This window comes from Hyaena hyaena, unplaced genomic scaffold (assembly GCF_003009895.1).
Source record: "Hyaena hyaena isolate Hyena2069 unplaced genomic scaffold, ASM300989v1 scaffold_23, whole genome shotgun sequence".
Taxonomy (NCBI): Eukaryota; Metazoa; Chordata; class Mammalia; order Carnivora; family Hyaenidae; genus Hyaena; species Hyaena hyaena.
The window spans coordinates 994,586-1,014,490 of record NW_024080655.1 but is presented as its reverse complement, the minus strand read 5'-3'; the positions used below and the strand labels follow the sequence as shown (position 1 = coordinate 1,014,490).

The window sequence follows — 19,905 nt, the reverse complement described above, 5'->3', positions numbered from 1 at the left end:
AGGAGGAGGGAGAAAAATACTGAGAGGATAAAACCTCCAAGTAGAATCCAAGCAACAGTTAAAAGGAACAAGAAATGTGAACTGCACAATGTGTTGCAAACCATTTATTGGATGATGGAAAAGTAGACAGGCAGTGGTGATTGCAGGGAGAGTTAGGGAGAATAAAAAATGAAACTACAACACAGATTCCCAAACACTTAGCAACTTTCAAAAACACAGCAAACTCCCAAGTCACTGAGACAAAGTGAACAAATACCAACATTTCTCACAGAGTAAAATGCAGTTCATCTAAGACTACCCCTTTCTCAAGTGCACTTGCTGAGCCTGAACCCACTGCAGAAGGGTTAGTAGCAGAGGTTCTGGGACTGCTCCACTCCCTACCTCCACTAACTTGTCTGACGGCCTACTTCTGTCTGTGGAACCCCCATTTTGTTATCAACTCAGGTATTTGTCAATTAAGTTTTCCATGCATGTTAACAGCAATAAAAGGTAATTCACCTAAGAAATAATATGTATAAGACACAGTGATAAATTATCTGCCTAGATTCTAGCAGTTTCTGGGTAAGCTTGTTTGCATGGATTTCTTCTCAGACCTCACAGAGTCACTGGAAAAGTCACTTTACTGTGCAAATAAAGAGTTTCTGCAATCTTCTCCTTATAAAAATGGTCTCAGATAGTCCACACATGCTAACCACTCCTTTTCCATCCTCCTCCTCAAGAGAGACTTAAAGGGATGGGGAGTATCAGACAACCCCAAAGCAATCTGGGATCAGCAACTAACAGAGCCACCTTCTAGAGACAAGGCGGTTGAGTCCTGGGATGTGCATCTTGTGTTAGGTTTTTGTAATGAGTGGAAAAACATTTGTTTTCTGTACAAACGGTGCAAAACTCTCAGACTGTTGTTAGCTGGGTCTGGTGGCCTGGTTGCTGCTGCTCCTCCACAGCAGCGAAACACTTACCTCCCATTGGGTGGAGGCTGCTCAGGGTGTTGAGGTTCCCAGAGGAGGCAGTCTGCTGAAGGAGCTGCAAATAAAGCTAGACATTACACCAAAAAACAGAACAAGAGTGAGAGTGAGGGCTGGTTCTGCATCTGGGATAACTCTACAGCACAGCAAAGCGAGAGTGCAGAGGCCCCCAGAGAGAAGAGAGTTGAAGACAAGAACCCAAGCCAACACAACAGAAACAGTAGGCTTATGACAGCACAGGACAATACGTCACAGCTAAAGCCCTGACCCAGAAGACAGTTACAGTAACCGAGTATTGAGCCAAGCTCAAGTCCCTGGGCAACAGAAGGCAGCACAGCAGAGCACAGAAGTAGAGCAGAGAACTAAGTTCAACTGAGGCAGCTATGCAATCCACTGCAATGTGAGTCTGCAGATGGATGCCTGCCACGTCCAGTTCCCCGCTCCCAAGTTCTTAGTTCAGTCCACACATCTTACTTTGCACACTATTCCCACTGATATACCCAATTTCTACCTCACACATTTTAAGTATCAAATCTAACCATTTCAGGGCACTTCCTGGAGTCATCCTTTAATGGTCACAACGGAACCATGACTAGATCAGTCTTTTGATGCTATATATCCATCCAGCCCCATTTATCTCTTCCAACACACACAAAACTGGTCTTCACTGTTACAGATGACCAAATGACTGGCAGACTCATTGATCAGTTCAGTGTATATTCTCTTTCAATGGCTGTCCCCTAACAAATACAATGAGAGCCTGTCCATGAGCCTATGGATCTCCATGATCTTACTATCTTTGCAAACAGCAACCTGCGCCTAACAAACCTGCTGAAAACCTTTGCTCCATTCAAAGTCAGTCACTTTTTCTCATGGACAGCTGGTATTCTCGTTTCTGAATCCTTTATTCAACCTGTCACCCATTTCCATAAACACCTGGGTCCTTAGTCATCATGAATCCCTTTAGTCCATACAGGTTTTAGGAGGTCCTCAAACCTCCAGATATAGAATGAGAAAATGCACATACACACAATTTTTATCAGCTTCTCAACAGAGTCTACACCCCAAGAAGATTAAGAGCCATTGCTCTAGTCCAACAGACAAGAAATTCAAGTCCATCTATTCCAGAAAGAACCTCATAATTAGTAATAATGTATTATCAGTTATATACCCACATGTCCTCATTTCTGTCTTCTTAAATACCCTGGGCAATGTGTTCAATCCCAACTGGTGGGTTGTGCATTCTATACCTGGCACCTTTATTCCTCCCTAAATGAGAACAGCTCTGAGGGCAGGGATCATGTCTAACTGAAACAAAAAGACCGCAGCTCTCAACAAATACCATCATGTGCTGCTAGACGTGGCAATGGCAATAAAAAGGGAATCTACCCTAAAAAGGAGCTCCAAAACTCTCTAAGAAAAGCGAATACATATAACAGAGGTCATTCTAAACGCATTATCATTTTGGCAGAAGACTAAGATAAAATTTCTCTGAATTTCCTGAACTTACAATCAATGTTCTAGCACTAAGAAACAATTTAATCTGATGAGATACACCAGTCATCTGTACTTTTTGACTTCAGAGAAATACTAGCTGGAAAACTGGGATTTCTTCTAGCATTTTAGAAATATGAAACCAGGAGGCATCAAATTAGCCAGAAGTCAGTACTGGGAGACAGAAATCGTTGCCTTTCTTCTGTTTCTGTATAGGACAATGTTTTAAAGGATGTGGAGTAAAAGTGTATAATTATTCTCATGTGTATATTTTTGGGACTATCCATACAAATAAATCTAATGGTTTCACCACTGATTTTCCTCCCTTGATAGCTTCACAGACGAGATAGTTTTAAGTATTTTGTACTGTCTGCTATTCTTTTCAGGTTTTAAAACAATGATGATCCCCTGTAACAAATATCATAGATCTAGTAAATCTAGATTCTAAATTAGAACTATTGGACTACATGACTCAAACTCAACAAGAAAAAGTTAAGGCTATCCATCTACAATGTAGTGAACTCAAAAATACACCAGTAATACTCATTTAATAATGTCTATGTCAGTATCTTGTGCTCTCAGTCAGAGGAAAGAAACATTTATCATACTCTTCAGGAAAGACTCAGTAAGGACTTAAATATGCTCTCTACATCTGGGAGAAAGAAATATGGAGATATTTGAGAGTTAAGATTCTCTTAGAATTTTCTTCTTAAAAAAATGAAGGGACGGGGGACACAGGAGATATTTCTAAATCTTTGTATCAGGAAATTAGGATTTCACTTTAATAGTAGTAGAAGTCTCAAATTATAACCAAAAATGTGTTTATAAGAAAGAGGAAGAGAAAAAGAGAGAGAGAGAGAGAGAGTGTGAGAGAGAGTGTGAGAGTGTGCGCGAGAGACAGATACACTAACATTAGTGAAAAGAATATTGCATTGCCTAAAGTTTTATGTAAAATTTTGATATGTTAAAGTTGTAAATGCCATTGGTCTATTAGCTAGGGACGGCACAAAAAGAAACAGCTGGGAGCTTGCACAGTCTGCAGAAAGCAAACCACAAAGACTCACTGCTAAATACTGGGGTCCAAGAGTATTTAGACCAGCAAGGTTTCCCCACACAGATGCTGCGCTGATTTGCTGCATCTGCTGCTGGAGCTGCTGGGCCATTCTCTTCTGTTCTTTGTCCTTCTGCGTATCAGCAAATTTTACCACCATGGGAGATGAGCAACCCTATGAAAACACCAAAGCCAAAGGGTCAAGGTCCTCCTTCTGCACGAAGGAAAACTCCTCCTTAGTAGTGACACACAGGATGCATTCTAATTTCATTCACTGCCAAATGACTCTCTTCTTGACAGACACAAGTGGCAAAAAGACAGATTTAAAAGGGCAACTTCTACTATGTTAATTTTTAAAAAAGCAATCATTTTTTTCACTTTAAGATGCTCAGCCTGTTTAACCTTTACGGTAATCGGATGCTGCACATGCTGCAGAGCTTTGATGGCCAACTGTCCTAGCACTCTCCGGCTAAGGAACTTTCCCTTTCGTTCATCTGCTCCCTACCTCCATGGTCTGTGCTTGGTGCATTGCCTTGATAGCCGTCTGTGCCATGGCTCTTGTTGTAAAAGTCACAAATGCACAACCTGGTAAAAGAAGTGTCAATAACTCATTCATTCATTTGCTTATTAATTATCTGATAGACATTTACTGAGCACTTACTATGTGCCAAGTACTATGCTAGCAGTTAACAGTCATGGTTCCTGCTTTCAGGGGTTGGAGATCTAATGAAGGAGTAATAGATACAGTGTAATAGTGATTAAATGCTTCAATGACATACTAGGGAAGTACAAGAAAGACAGTGCTTGATAAAGGGATAAAGGAGGAATCCTAATTCTCTAGTTCCTCGAGATAAGAAAGTGTTTCCATTTAAGGAATCTCTCCAAGCACAAAAAGAAAATTTTAATACATGACACTGAAATGCAGAATGTAGACTCCTTAGGGAGTTGTGACAATTCTATATTTTTTTAAGAGATGGGGTGCTGGAGGGGAACACCCCATTATTTTTTTTTTACGTCTTTATTTTATTTTGAGAGACAGAGACAGAGAGCGAGCAGGGGAGGGTCAGAGAGAGAGGGAGACACAGAATCTGAAGACAGGCTCCAGGCTCTGAGTTAGCCGGCAGCACAGAGCCTGATGTAGGACTCGAACCCACGAATCGTGCAATCATGACCTGAGCTGAAGTTGGGCGCTTAACTGACTGAGCCACCCAGGCGCCCCAGGACAATTCTAAAGGAATCAGTTGGCAGGAGGAGTTGTGACAGGACCTACATTTACAGCAGCAAGCTCAACCTCTCCATCATGACAGGGTCATATTGGCTAGTGCTCACTGGTTTCCACTGGTCTAACTAAAAGAGACTCCAAACTTAACAGGAGTGTTTTTAAAGGCTAAGATAAAGATACCCACCTCGGCTCAGGCCATCAGGTCCCCGTAATATCCGGCATTCTTCAATCTGTCCAAATGAAGAGAACATGACTCGGATGTCATTTTCAGTGCACTTCTTGGAAATCATACCAATAAACAGCTTCCTGTCTTCCACTGCTAAGAGAACAAAACATAAAAGGCTTGAACATTATTACTGCAAGAGGTAGTGTTGCACAGATCCTGGAGTCAGACTATCTACATTTGAATCCTGGCTCTATGCATTTATATCGTATTACTTGGGTTCTAAGATACACATTTTTCAAGGTATAATCAATTGTACCTTAAAATTAAAATTGGAAGCATTTAGATGAAATATAGTAATTCTGTGATCTCGTGAAAGTTAACCATTCTGTGCCTATCATCTCTGATAAATAGGGATAACTGTGTTTATCTCAAAAGTAGCTGTAGGTATTAAGTGCAAAGCACTCAGCATCTTGCCAGCACTTAGTAATGTTTGCTCTTACTAGCAGTTCTACTATACCAAAGATGGACAAGTTTTTCACACTTAACTGACATGACAAGAGAAACAGAACACACCTTTTGTTGAGTGTAACTGTCCACTTTCCTTTTCTGTTTATTCTCTTGAGGACTAAATTCTCCTTCCTAACTTGTCCACCTCCCTTTTCTTCACTCTTGTCCATAAGAAACTATATTCATCAAAGACGTACCAGTTTACTCTAAAATGCTCTTGTATTGTTTACCTATGAACTCTCTCCTCTATTTACCATATTTATTTTAAGGAAAAAAAAAAAACTATTTAAATGACAGATTGCTTAGTGCACTGGACTACAATCTTACACCATACACAAAAACTAACTCAACATGGATTAGACTTGAACATGACTTGAAATCATAAAACTCCTAGAAGAAAACATAGGCAGTAAGCTCCTTAACCCAATCTTAAAGATGGTATTTTTGGATCTGACTCCAAAAACAAAGGCAACAAAAGCAGAAATAAACAAGTGGGACTACATCAAACTAAAAAGCTTCTACAGAGCAAAGAAAACCATCAACAAAATGCAAAGGCAACCTACTGAATGGGTGAAAATATCTGCAAATCATATATCTGATAAGGGGTTGATATCCAATATGTAAATAACACCTACAACTCAGTAGCAACAAGACAAAACACCCAGTTAAAAAATGGGCAGAGGATCTCAACAGGTATTTTCCCAAAGAAGACCTGCAGTAGATGGCCATCAGGTACATGAAAAGATGCTCAACATCACCAATCATCAAGAAAATGCCAATCAAAACCACAATGAGGTATCCCCTCTCACTTGTTAGAACAGCTATAATCAGAAAGACCAGAAATAACAAGAGTTGGTGAGAATGTGAAAAAGAGAGCCCTTGGTACACTGTTGGTGGGAATGTAAACTGGTTGCAGCCACCATAAAAACCAACATGGCTCCTCAAAAAAATTAAAAAAAAATAGAGCTACCATATAATCCAGCAAGTCCACTTCTGGGTATTATCTGAAGAAAACAAAAACACAAACTCAGTAAGCTGCATACCTAGGGCATGTGGCTAGCTAAGTCAGTGGAGCATGCGACTCTTGATCTTGGCATTGTGAGTTTGAGCCCTACGATGGGTGTAGAGGTTATTTATAAATAAAGCTTAAAAAGAAAAAAAAGCTGCACACCCATGTTCACTGCAGCATTATTTACAATAGCCAAGACATGGAAACAACCTTAGTGTCCATCAACAGATGAATGGATGAAGACAATGTGGGATGTGTGCGCACACACATGCGCACAGGCTGGATGTTATTCAGACATGAAAAAGAATGGAATCCTGCTACTTGTGATGGCATGGATGGACCTTGAGGACTTTATGTTAAGTGAAATAAGTCAAACAGAGAAAGATACTGTATGATCGCACTTATCTAAAATCTTAAAAACAAACAACCCCCCCGCCAAGTTCATAGATATAAAAAACAAACTGGTGGTTGCTGGAGGTCAGGCATAAGGGAGTGGGCAAAAAAGGTGAAAAGGAGCAAAAGGTGGGTCACGTAGCTGCCTCAGTTGGTTAACTGCACAACTTTGGTTCAGGTCATGATCTCACGGTTTGTGGTTCTAATCCCGCATGGGGCTCTGTGCCGACAGCACGGAGCCTAGAGCCTGCTTCAGATTCTGTGTCTCCCTCTCTCTCTGTCCCTCCCCCCTCACGCTGTTTCTCTCTCTCCCTCTCTCAAAAATAAATGATAAGCTTTGAAAAAAATTTTTAAAGGATCCAAAGGTACAAACTTCCCATTATAAAATAATTTAGCCTGGTGAGTATAGTCAATAGTACTGTACTGCACATTTGAAATTGCTTAGAAAGCAGATCTTAAAAATTCTCATCAAAACTTTTTTTTGTTACTCTGTATGGTGACAGATACTAACTAGACTTATTATATGTGATCATTTCTAATATATACAAATACTGAATCATTATGTTGAACACCTGAAACAAACATGTTTTATGTCACTTAGACTTCAATAATAACAACAATAAAAAGATTACTTAAAGCAAACACAATCCAGATGCTATCAGAATGAACACTAAACTAGAAGAAACCTTTCAAGGGGAGGGCTTTACACACTTGCTTACCATTGTTCTTCTCACTGTCGGCAGGTTTCATCTGGATAGGATGATGCATCTAAAAAGGATAACACACAGATACTATCACTGTATACACTGAAGGCATTCTGAAAGATAAATGAGGACTTTAAAGGAAATACCAAAACTAGAGCCTTAAGAGTTCTCTCTACACTCAGGTCAGCCTCATGATCTTCCCGTAGTATCAAAACAGAATGTGAATCAAGAAGTCAAAATTCTTTTGGCTTAGAGAGAACTAAACCACCTTCAGCTTGTATTCTCTGAAATGTTCCCTTTATGTCCTCCTTTACATCAATTCTTTTGGCAGTTACTTTTTCCCCAAAATGATTTTCAGTGTGTGCCTGACATCTATAAGTATGTTCCATTATGTTAAAACCACCACAGTCCCACTTCTTAGTAGGAGCTTTCTTACTTACCCCTGGGAGGACCTTCATGTTGTGAAGAGCATTCTGCGCTTCTAATGCAGCTTTGCGGGTGTAAAATGTAACAAAACAGCACCCTGCAATACACAAGATTTCAAAAAATCAAACCAGTCCTTTGTAAGCAGATAATTCCTAGAGGACTCCCTCCTCCACAGACATATTAGAACTTCAAAGAGAAGACTAGGTTTATTAAAATTAGCATCCCTCCACAAAGAGAGAAAGGGGCAGGGGGAAGAAAGAAGCAGAAAAAAAAAAAAATCCTACCTTACTTTCCATGCATTTTCTATATTGTTATAGCTAAAATTCTTTAGCTGCTCCTATAAACTTCTCTGGGAAAGAGAACTTCTCTTGCAAAGGTCACAGTACCATGATATTTGATGTATCCTACTTGGAGCACCAGGTAGTATGCTGGGCAAGATACTCAGAACAGATAAAACAAGGGCTTTGCACTCTTATAGCTAGCTTGTAGTCTACCAGAAACTCACTCTTTCTCAGAATAAATCACTCCTTATATTATTGTCAATTTCTACCATATGCCGCAAATATAATTACCATTTCTTAAATTATAAAAGGACTAAAGAGCAAGAAACTCTTAATATCTTTTTTGGACCTTGGTCATCAAATATAACTAAGTTTCTAATAGCACATGGCACTGACAGGAGATCCTGTGCTTTTGTAGATTTTGTACTTTGTATCTTTATTAGGGATAGGAAGGGAAAAGTATGTCTTGTAAATATGGGCTCACAGTCCTATGAGATACAATATAGATTCCTTTCAAAATCACTCTGCAATTAAGATTTTAAATTACTGCATGTTATATTGCCAGTTATTTTCAGAAACTAATACTTTATATTTTTGGTTAACTATAACACATAGAGAAGATAATTTCTCTGCTTCTTGATCCTCTGCTCTCAAGCTGGCTTCAAACCTAACAATCCTGCTTGCTCATATGTGTACTGAAGAACAGCTTCTATAGAAAATTATTCGGACACTGGTTATTTGGAAAAGAATACTGTATGTGCATGTATAGGGCAAAGCCAATGCCTTTTCTACCATTGCTCCCATAAAACTTCTACTCTACTATGTATTTCTGGAAGCAACTCACCCTTTCTTCCATTCACTTGTAGGCTACAACAAATAGGTTACCTACAAACACGTCCTTTCTGGTTGCGAAGCCTTCCTATGAAGCCTCTGTACAGGTACAGTGTGAATAGTCCCTTTCTTTCAGCTTACTCTAGCCAAAACACCAAAGAAAACTTTCAGTGGTTAGTTTACTTCAACTTTATTTTTGCCATTGCATCCCCAAGATCAAGAGACATTCATGTTAACAAAAAAAAAAGAGAGAGAGAGAGAAGGGCGCCTGGGTGGCTCAGTCGGCTAAGCATCTGACTCTGGCTCAGGTCATGATCTGGCAGTTTGTGAGTTTGAGCCCCACATTGGGCTCTGCAGTGACAATGCAAAGCCTGCTTCAGGTCCTCTGTCTCCTTCTCTCTCTGCCCTTCCCCTGCTTGCTCTCTCTCTCAGAGATAAATATTAAAGGGAGAGAGAGAGAGAAACTCTTACATGAGTTTGTCTCTTGAATTCTGAGCTCTTGCAAAGGACCATCTACAATCCAATTTACAAATTAGCCTCATGATATCAACTTAACTTTTAATTTTTAAGCCATTAAATGTGTTTGGGCTGGAAAGTATAACTATTTTAAAAGAAATGCCCCTTTGGATGTGACCATAGGAGCATTCTGGCAATGAGAGACAGCAAGCACATGACAGAAATTACATATAAAACCCAAAGCCCTGGGGTGCCTGGGTGGCTCAGTCAGTTAAGCATCTGGCTCTTGATTTCAGCTCAGGTCATGATTTCACGGTTTGTGGGATCAAGCCCTGCGTCAGACTCTGAACTGACAGCACAGACCCTGCTTGGGATTCTCTCTTTCTCTGCCCTTCCCCTGCTCATGCTATCAAAATAAATAAAACTAAATAAACAACAACAAACAAAACACCAACCCAAAGCCTTTACCTTTGCTCTGAGGAGGGTTTTGGCTCCTATCCCTTAGGACATTGATTTCATAGACAGCACCATACTGTTCAAAAAGTTCCCTCAAGTCCTTCTCAGACCAGGTTCTTGGAACCTGGCCCACAAACATCTTGATAGCATCAAGATCCGGTTGGTCTGGGTGGTCCAGGGTGCCGTTCATTTTCTTTGAGCTGCATGAAACAAAACAGAACTTCTATTATGTTTTCACAGTGCTTTCCAGGGAATGTTTCTTTTCTTTAAAGATCTCAACTACTTCCTGAAAAAGTAGGGAGAAAGAATTCTACTTCTTTTCACTACAGCCATTCAATTTACCAGAGTTCTCTGGTCCTCCCCTTCACCATGGCCATGCCTTCCATTAGATCCCAAATTGAAGTCACCATTCTGATTAGGATATCCTGGGATTTAAGTAAGGAACCAAGTGTACTCATTCCTTGTCTAGCATGAGAATTCTCAGAAGAACTTATGAGGTAAACTTCCTAAGCAAGTTTTAGTGGTTTTGAAGCAGTTAACAAAACTTTAAAAAATGTACATAAAAATCACAAAGGACTGTTAATTAGTGGATAAGATGCAGGAATCCCAATGTATACAATGATAGGTGAAAAGTCTTTCAGTAGATGTCAGAACAGAAGCACCTGACTTCCAAGGCCTAAGCTAAGAAGAGAGTAGAAAGAATGTCAGCCTTTGAATGCTGCTGTCTCAGTCCTACTCTCAGTGCTTGTGAGTTATGCCTGAGACCAAAACAAAGCTTTGCCTTTTAAACTCTCACAAATGATTGTTCTATAAACAATGACAACACAATCCTAGGGTTTTTTGTTTGAGTTACTACTAGTTTTCTAAGACTTTACCAGTTAATTCCCTTACCAACTAAACCATTACAACATCCACAAATTCTTGCAATTCTATTACATCAAGCTTGTAACACTCCTTCTTTAATACTTTCATTTTAACTCTCCCACTGGCAAGAACCTAGGGGGACTCCTGGACTACAAATGTTTCCACTCAAAATGAACCGAAGTCCTACTCTTACCTCTGTAGCTCCAGATCTTACTCTCAGCATTCATCTCAACCATTAACAGATTACATTCCAAACAGCTAATCACTTCATCATACTCAAATCTGCCATGTCCTAATACTGACCCTAAATAAAATGCTAGTTTTCTTTAAAAGAAAAACAATAGTTTTTCTACCACTACTGTCTTCTGAACAACACTTGAAGATACTTGAGAATGCAGGATCTATGAAGAGAGTTTAACCTCTGTATTTGAATTCCTACATTTCTTATAATTGAACACTCACAGGAACTATTTACATACCGCCTTGGCTGAATCTAGCACTAAATATCAAAAGCTCTAAAGCAAATGGCATATAGACCAACTCTCGTCACTGTGTCTGGAAAGGTTTCCCATATTCTTTCAGGTAAATTTAGTCATTTTCATCAGGACTCAAACAGTACTAAATTTCCCCCTTCATTATAGTATTTACAACCCTTTAGTATAATCTGCCAGTACCTAGCCCTCCCAACTAGATGGAGAGTTCCTTGAAGTCAGAATCTATTTTATTTGCTATTCATTCTTAAAATCACACCTGGTAGAGCACCTGGTTGAAAGTACTCAGATGTGTGGGATGGGAGGAATTTCTTGTTCTCAACAATTCCCCCTTCAATTTAAGCAGCTAATCCTGATAAAAATGAATGCTGTGCACAAAGAGGGCTCACAAAGAGCAGCTGTTATCTCCTGTGATGATGTGATTGTCACAGGAGCAATCTACCTACCTCTCCCCGCTGTGTTTTGACATGCATGATTTTATTGGTTTTCCTTTTAGTTTTGAATTACTAAATTCAGGTTCTTGACTCAAGTCATGATCCCATAGTTCATGGGTTCAAACCCCGCATTTGGCTCTGTGCTAACAGCTCAGAGCCTGGAGCCAGCTTCATATTCTGTGTCTTCCTCTCTCTGCTCCTGCCCCGCTCACACTCTTATATGTCTTCATACATATATATATGTGTGTGTGTGTATGTGTGTATATATATATATATATATGTATGTGTATATATACATACGTATGTATATGAAATGTAGTTGCTTTTAGAAGGTAATTTCAATGTTCTAACAGAAATCATGCCATGATTTTTTTTAAAAAGCCCTATGACTAAAGAAACAATGGCTGTCACCCCCTACAACCTGCATCTAACAAGTTTAATTACCAGTTTTATTAATATCATTTTATTAAAATGTTGGTCTTTAATATTTCTATTCTAGGGAGGGTTAAAGGGTTAACACAGAACCCTCAAACGGTGCTCGGAATATGTTTTTTTTTTCTTTTTTTTTCGGAATATGTTTTGATAATAAGAATGTTGACAAGATTTCTGAAAAGAGGCAGAGATTTATTGATTTGTAATAATACTGGAGGCAACTGCTCTCAGTTTGTCCCCTCCTTCTGTAATTGTATGCTATTTCTAAATTTTCTACATCACTGTTTAGTGCAAGAGCATAAACAATCAACATATATGATAATGGTTTATTTAAAAGCACAGCGGAGGCTCAACATTCTAGACGAATGCCCTCCCTTTCTCTCTCTACTCTCCAAATCCTTCTCCATTTCTTCACATCCACCTATTCCATGAACCACTCTTTCCCTCTGTATATACCAATTCATTAGCCAAAAGAATCCCCTGGATCAGTGCTATTCAAAGCACTCAAGGACCAGGGGAAATCTTCAAATTTAACCCATTAGAAACTCATTTTTTCCATTTTGAGAGAAAGAGGGGGAGAGAGCAAGTGGGGAAGGGGCAGAGAGGAAAGAAAGAATCTCAAGCAGGTTCTGTGCTGTTAGCACAGAGCCTGATGCAGGGCTTGCATTCAGACTGTGAGATCATGACCTGGGCTGAAGTCAAGAGTCGGCCTCTTAACTGACTGAACCACACAAGTGCCCTACCTTTTAGAAACTTTTATAGAAATGAACTAAGTAATTTTATATATATTCAACCTAATAATAATAATAATAAAAAGATATAAAATGCAAGCTTATACCTTATTATCTTGTTTTCCTACTAGACTGTTTTTATTATATTTTAGAAGTCAGGTATTGACAGGCTTAGGACATGGTTCTTCACCAGTCTGAGAAGCACTTCCAGGTCACAGCAAATTATCAGGCCATGGTGAAGATGCTGTGAACATCATGTAACTGGAATTTTGCACCAACTTATCCTTTCCTCAAATAAATATTGGGCCAGGCACTGTGTGAAATGTGGTATATGTTGGTGAATAAAGAAAACATGGTTATCAACTTTTATTGTGTCAGAGGAGATGAACAACAATGTTCTTCCATCCTCAACCTTCCTCACATATTTCTGGCATGCATGTTGTCCTTAGAAGTAACCACTGCACAACAAAGTCACCTGGGAACAAGACTCTCAGTGTGGTATTCCAAGGGCCCCACGCCATCCCTGTATGGCATTTACTCTACATATCACTAAAAACACACTCAAATGTGTGCCTTACCTCCCCACTGATGGAGAGCCCCTCAGAGTCAGTGATCATGAATTATTGATATTTATTATGCCTATCCAAGAACCAATGAATTCAGCAGCTTCCTGGAGAAGTGCCTATACTGTCCCTGTCATTCCTAAAAGGCAAGTCTGTGTAAGTATTGACCTGGTAGCAGGATGGAAAAAAGGAAAAGCAGGGAATGAGGGAAGCCAGGAGGGAAGAAGAGAGATGAAGAGGCAGCAAGTGTTTTAGGGGGAGAGGCATGGCACCAACCCACCTCTTTTTAGGTTTCTGCTTTTGGCAGCAACTAGCAAATCATTAAAAATGAGAAAACGTGAAAATCAAGACCAGAACCTGCCCTGTCTACCTGGATTCTTGGTGGAACATACCATAGGAAAATAAAACAGAGAACCATTTTAGAAGAAAAACAGGAGAGAGAAAACTAAGAGCTTCATTTTCAAAGTACACATCTGTTCAGAATTCTTACACCTTTTCTTCTTTCTCCTATCTTTCTCTCTCTCAAAACTTCTGGCCCCCGGCCCAGCTCAGGGGGACAGAGTTAATGTTTTGTCCCACATTTTTCCCATCCCCTGGCTCCAGCTAACTATACCAGGGCGGGTAGATCTTAACCCAACAAACTGATCTACTGGGTAGCCAGAAATCTAAGAACTATGCTTAAAAGAAAAGAAAGACAGGCCTGGCCAATCAAGCTCCTTATGGCTTCACCAAGCAAGACAACGGCCACTGGCCACATGTGGTTACTGCAGAGGATAAGGAGAGGTAGAGAACATTTTAACATCACAGAAAGTTCTATAGCACAGAACACTGCTCTACAGAACCTGGAACTGATTAACAAACAGGCAGTGATAAAGTCAGAGTTGGAAAGTTGTAAGTAGAGACAGCCTACATTGACAAGGTAAAAGGGCAGTGGCAAGAGATGAGAGATCATGCTACAACACTGACATCGATGAAGCCTGAAAACATGATGCTTAGTGAAAGAAACCAATAGCAAAAGGCTACACACTATGTGATTCAATTTATAGTATAGGGTTCCAGGACAGACCAATCTATAAAGACAGAAAGCAGGTTAGCAGTTGCCCAGGAAGGGGAACGGGGGGTGGGGGAGGGTGACTGCTAACGAGTACAGGATTTCTTCTTGGGGTGATCAAAGTGTTCTGATTAGACAGTGGGCGCAGTTACACAATTTTGTGGATAAAGTAAAAAATCACTGAATTGTGCGTTTAAAAGGGTACATTTTATGTTATGTGAATTCTATCTTAATTTGAGAGACATAGAGAGACAGAGTGAGAAAACAGGATGGAAGGGCGATGGCAAGGCAAAGCCACGCTGCAATCAAGCAACAGCACATGCAGGGAGGACAACAGAACATGTGTCCTGAGTGAGAAAGAAAGGATTTTATAAGTCTTCCAGAAAGTTCCCAATTACATTACGGTCCAACCCACATGTGCCCTTACATGAAAATATTTTCACATTAGCTCAAGCAGGTATCTATTCCTTGCAGCCAAACAGGCTGGCAAATGCTACCTTCATGTTGGTTTAAAAATCAGTTCCTTGGCGGGGGAACAAAATGGGTAAAGGGGATTAATAAGTACACATCTCCAGTTAAACAAGTCATGGTGATGTAATGTATAGCATGGGAATATAAGAAATAAAACTATAAACTTTGTAGGCGACAGTAATGGACTTACTGTCATGACCATTTCACAACATACACAAATGTCAAATCACTGTGCTGTCATGATCTCACAGTTTGTGGGTTTGAGAACTGCGTTAGGCTCTGTGCTGGCAGCTCAGAGCCTGGAGCCTGCTTCAGATTCTGTCTCTCTCTCTCTCTCTCTCTCTCTCTCTCTCTGTCCCTCCCCTGCTCATGCTCTGTCTCCGCCCCCCCCAAAACTAAATAAACATTAAAAAAAAAAAAAAGAATTTAACCTTGGACTTCAAAAAAACTTTTAAAAAAAGTTGCTTCCCAATCTCCAGCCACCACCCACCCCTACCAGGTCCTTTTGGCTCAGATACGGTGCTGTGGAAAACTGGCACAGGAGAACATTAGAAAATCATGGAGACTAAGCAGATACACTGGAGAGACCCACTGAAGGGCTTTTCATGGGATACTAACAGGCTTGGACTTTATTCCAAGATTTTTAATGTTTATTTAAAAAAATTTTTTTTAATGTTTATTTTTGAGAGAGAGAGATACAGTGTAAGTGGGGAAGGGTCAGAGAGACAGGGAGACATAGAATCTGAAGCAGACTCCAGGCTCTGAGCTGTCAGCACAGAGCCCAGCATGGGGCTCAAATTCACGGACTATGAGATCATGACCTGAGCAAAAAGTTAGATGCTTAACCAACTGAGCCACCCACGTGCCCCTTAAATGTGTATTTTTGAGGAGAGAGAGAGAGAGAGAGAGAGAGAGAGAGCATGCGAGCGTGAGCAGGGGAGGGGCAGAGAGAGGGGGAAACACAGAATCCAGAGTGGGCTCCAGGCTCTGTGCTGACAGCTCACACACCGTGAGATCATGACCTGAGCTGAAGTCGGATGCTTAACCGACTGAGCCACATATCCACCCCTATTCCAAGATTTTTAAACAAGGAAGCGATCAGATTAGCCTTTTAAAGACACCTGACAATAATATAAAGGATGAACTAAAGGTGGGGAAATACAGAGATTTTTGTACAAACTAGCTCCTAAGATTAGGGCCCAGTCACAGGCAATGCTAAAAAATTTGGGGGCAGAACCCACCAGAAGATGGAGATCACCCAATGAAAAAGATGAGGAAAAGAAGTTACTGATCACTCAGTACAATCATTTTGGGAAGGTGTTTTTGCACAGGGAGGTTCAGGGGACATTTGGGGGATAAATACAGAGATCTGAGAATCAGAGAAGCACATCGGTACCCCCTTAAGCCAAGGGAAAGCTAAAAGGGCCTGAGCTATAACTTCTGGAGAACACCCATCTCCTAGGTTACAAGCAAAATAAGAGAAACCAAGGAAGCTGAAGAGTAGTCATAGCAGAATCAAGGACACTGTTAAAAGTACAAACACGAACGACAGTTCAGGTGCCTGGCCCTTCCACAGCTCCTCCAGCCATTCTTCACTATTGTACAGAAATTTTGAAATAGGTACACTGCTAGATCACATTCCTGGGCAAAATCACTTGAGGGAGAAAACTACTGATGTTAAGTCTCCTGCTAAAGAAGGGCTGAGAACCCCCCAAAAAAGTGGCAAACACACCATTCTCAAGAACTTTCTTCTTCCCAACTCTGTGGTGTTTTGGTATATGGTGCCCATGGGAATGGGCCCGAGCACTTGCTATAAGGAGAGGAATTGACAGGTACCTGCTCAATGACACCTGAGGCAGCCTGGTCTAGGGGGAAAAATTAAAATGAGGATTATCATTAAACTTGATTTGACGTCCAAGTCTGACACCAATTGTCCTCAGGCAAGTGAGTTATAGCCTGTCTCAACTGAGTTTCTCATCTGTAAACATGGGCAATAGCCTGTGCCCAATTAACCTCCCAAAGCTTTTGTGACGATGGAAAACTAAAACAAAGGCAAACATGTTGAGGAAACATGCTGCAACAGTGTCCTTCCTCCCTGATCACCTCTGACAGAATGACCTATATTCAGTTCTCAAATTTTAGTCTGCATGAAAATCACATGGGGCACTGCTAAAATACACTTTCTAGGGCCCTATTCTAACATGAGAATATCAGGGCATGGGTCCAGGAATCAGCATTTTCATGTTCCAGGTGACTTTAACACAGTGATCCATGATCCAGACTTCATGGGATACTGAATTAGTTTAACCTCTTGAAATATGAGAGAACAGGCTGAGAAAAAATACTGTATCTAAGGACTGAACAAAGGCAGTGGCAAAGCACAGAGTGAAACTGTTACAATGAAAGATAATTTGAGCCACAAAGTCCTAGTTCTAGGGAAATATATCTAGTACGATGGGAGTATTTTTATTATGTATTAAGTCTTTATGATGGCATTGATTTCACCTGTTATCTACAGCCAAGACAAAATTTTAGCAGTAAAGAATTCACATAAAAAAAACAAACCTAAATTATCATTATTCTGGTCACTACACAGAAGGCATAACATCCATATCAAGTGAGCAAGCCAGCTAACTTTGAGGTTACCCAAACTATTCCACAGAGAACTGTTCAAAATCTGCTATTACCACACCTGTTACAGATAATCCCAGGGTACACTGATTTCCAATAGAGGGCTAAACTCAAGGACTCAGACTACTGCCTGTTATCTAGGGAATATTCTACCATTTAATATTCATGGCTTTGAATAACCTAAGGCTCATATGCTTGAGGTTTCAAGATACTTTGAAGCCTCGTTAAATTAACTGAAATCAGGAGTTACAAATGTGTTCTTCTTTACAAAGTCCAGAATTCAGGTTCCCTGCAGCTACAACTCAGAGCCAGGTTAGCACTTTGGCTGTGTACAATGGCAAGATCACTTCCTGAAAAGTAATTTAAGCTGATTAGAGTTCTCATTCTCATGTTGAAAATCTGGGCAAACTGCCAATCAAAATTGATAGTTTTGCTTGGGGCAGGAAGAAGCACACATCTAACATCCCTGAAATCATGTTTTGTGTTGCATTTTCAATTAGACTAGGAAAAAAATCAGGGCCCAGGATTAAAGTTTAGATGTGAATAAAGCAAGGATTCTGCATACATTACTCAATACACTCTAATAACCTGTCACCTCTGTGATAGGAGTCTAAGAATTTGATAGCAATAAATAACTTCCCAAAAGACTATTTGAAATTGCATACCCAACACAAAGCAATAAAACTAAGGTTTTAAAAAAATGCCTTGGAATCTATCATATGGGGAAACACTACAGCTTGCTTGAAGGGACTGGAGCCAGCACACTTGAGTTGATGTTGCTGCTCATATATCAAATGCACCCTTCTGTACGGAACTTAGCTTACAGCCCCAAGGAAATCAGTAGTAAGGAGACAGAATCAGACTACAATAGAATATAATAATAAGTGTGGACTTTGACTTCTTCACCCAATTTTTTTCCTTCCCTCTTTTAGGGAAAGGGACCAGTTTTACCAAATAAAGAAAACAGCCCAGTTCCTCTGCTTATGATAAAAATTAGACAACAAAAATACTTACACAGGACTGGAATTCAAAGAGCAATGATCCACCATCATTTCTGGAAGGAAATCCAACTTAAACGCAGCCATCACCTCACTCTCCCCTTCAGAAGCCAATGATATTAACTTGCTGTACTTGTCTGATCCACAAATACACACAGCTTTAGCTTCCTGGGCCCCACAAAAAACACAAAGTGGAAACAGGAGCTCAGGGAAACCAGCAATAAGTGCCACAGAAACAGGCAGGACTGGGGAGGGGAAAGGGAGTACTGGATTAAAAGGGGGATGTGAGCATGTGAAGGGAGGCTCAGCCCGGCACACAATGAAAGTGCTGATGCGCCAGGCTGGGTTTGTGTGATTTTCCCTGGCGAAGCAGTACTAAGTGCACTGTCAGATAAATAGAGTGTCAGATCCATGAAGATAGCAGTGGCTAACAGAGCAGAAGAAATACTAACTTGTTTCACATCTTCAAACCCCTTTCTGCAAATCAGGTTTTGAGGGGCCCCAAAGCCTGAAACTACCTGAAGCAAAAAAAAAAAAAAAAAAAAAGAGAAAGAAAAGGAAAGAAAGAAAGAAACAGCTAAGGAAAAAAAAGCTCACCTCATGTGGTCTGAAAATGTTTTTGGAAAGGAAAACTAGGTTGTTGGCCTTGGTTTAAACTTAGTTTCCATGTGCCAAAGACAGCAATGAGCACAGTGCTGGGTCCATACTAAACTGAGAATAGTCACGTAAGTAGTGGTTCAGACCATCAGAAGCAGGCCAGAGGCAAGCTGGCGTAAGAACTGGTCACCAAAACTTAAACTGTTCACATACCACCACCTGCACTGGACCAAACTTGATTTCTTGATGGTGCTGAGAGCAGAGTGGCTACCTAATGGTTCCTCATCAGAATGAAGGACTTTTTAAAAATTTCTGCTTCAGTGACATTCATTAGGTGGCACAGGCAAAATTTCTTTCCTCTCAATGTTATTTTGCCAATGAAATTCAAAAAGTAAAAACGAAAGTGGAACAGTAATATTCTGCCTTTTGATGGAGTATTAGGAATAATGTCTTTTCTGGTGTTTGACCTTTCTAGAGAAATAAAAAAACAAAACCACCAGAATGATGATGAAAAAGAACAGGGACTCACCAAGAACAAATAAACACTCAAACGTAAGGGAAGAAAGGAGGAATGTAATCTTAGTCTCTTCATTCTCCGTCCTCCTTTAAACTGATGCTAAAACCAAAATTAATGAATGCACACTTAAAACTTCTATTATGGGTGAGCAGTGGAAATGGATA

General features: G+C 40.2%; 1 protein-coding gene across 6 annotated transcripts in view; it reads right to left on the bottom strand.

The window, feature by feature from the left end:
* Positions 1-19,905, bottom strand: part of CELF1 (CUGBP Elav-like family member 1) — a 75,933-nt gene that overhangs the window by 11,815 nt on the left and 44,213 nt on the right. For 4 of the 6 annotated variants that reach the window (XM_039226699.1, XM_039226701.1, XM_039226700.1 and 1 more), the window contains 8 exons: positions 18,644-18,795; positions 9,974-10,161; positions 7,952-8,034; positions 7,527-7,575; positions 4,917-5,051; positions 4,016-4,095; positions 3,524-3,685; positions 960-1,035 (listed from right to left, as the gene is read on the bottom strand). In XM_039226699.1, the coding sequence (XP_039082630.1) occupies positions 960-1,035; positions 3,524-3,685; positions 4,016-4,095; positions 4,917-5,051; positions 7,527-7,575; positions 7,952-8,034; positions 9,974-10,161; positions 18,644-18,714 (844 nt within the window). In that variant the 5' untranslated portion in view covers positions 18,715-18,795. The remainder of the gene's footprint in view (positions 1-959; positions 1,036-3,523; positions 3,686-4,015; positions 4,096-4,916; positions 5,052-7,526; positions 7,576-7,951; positions 8,035-9,973; positions 10,162-18,643; positions 18,796-19,905) is intronic. The other 2 variants (XM_039226703.1, XM_039226704.1) reach the window with 2 other exon arrangements.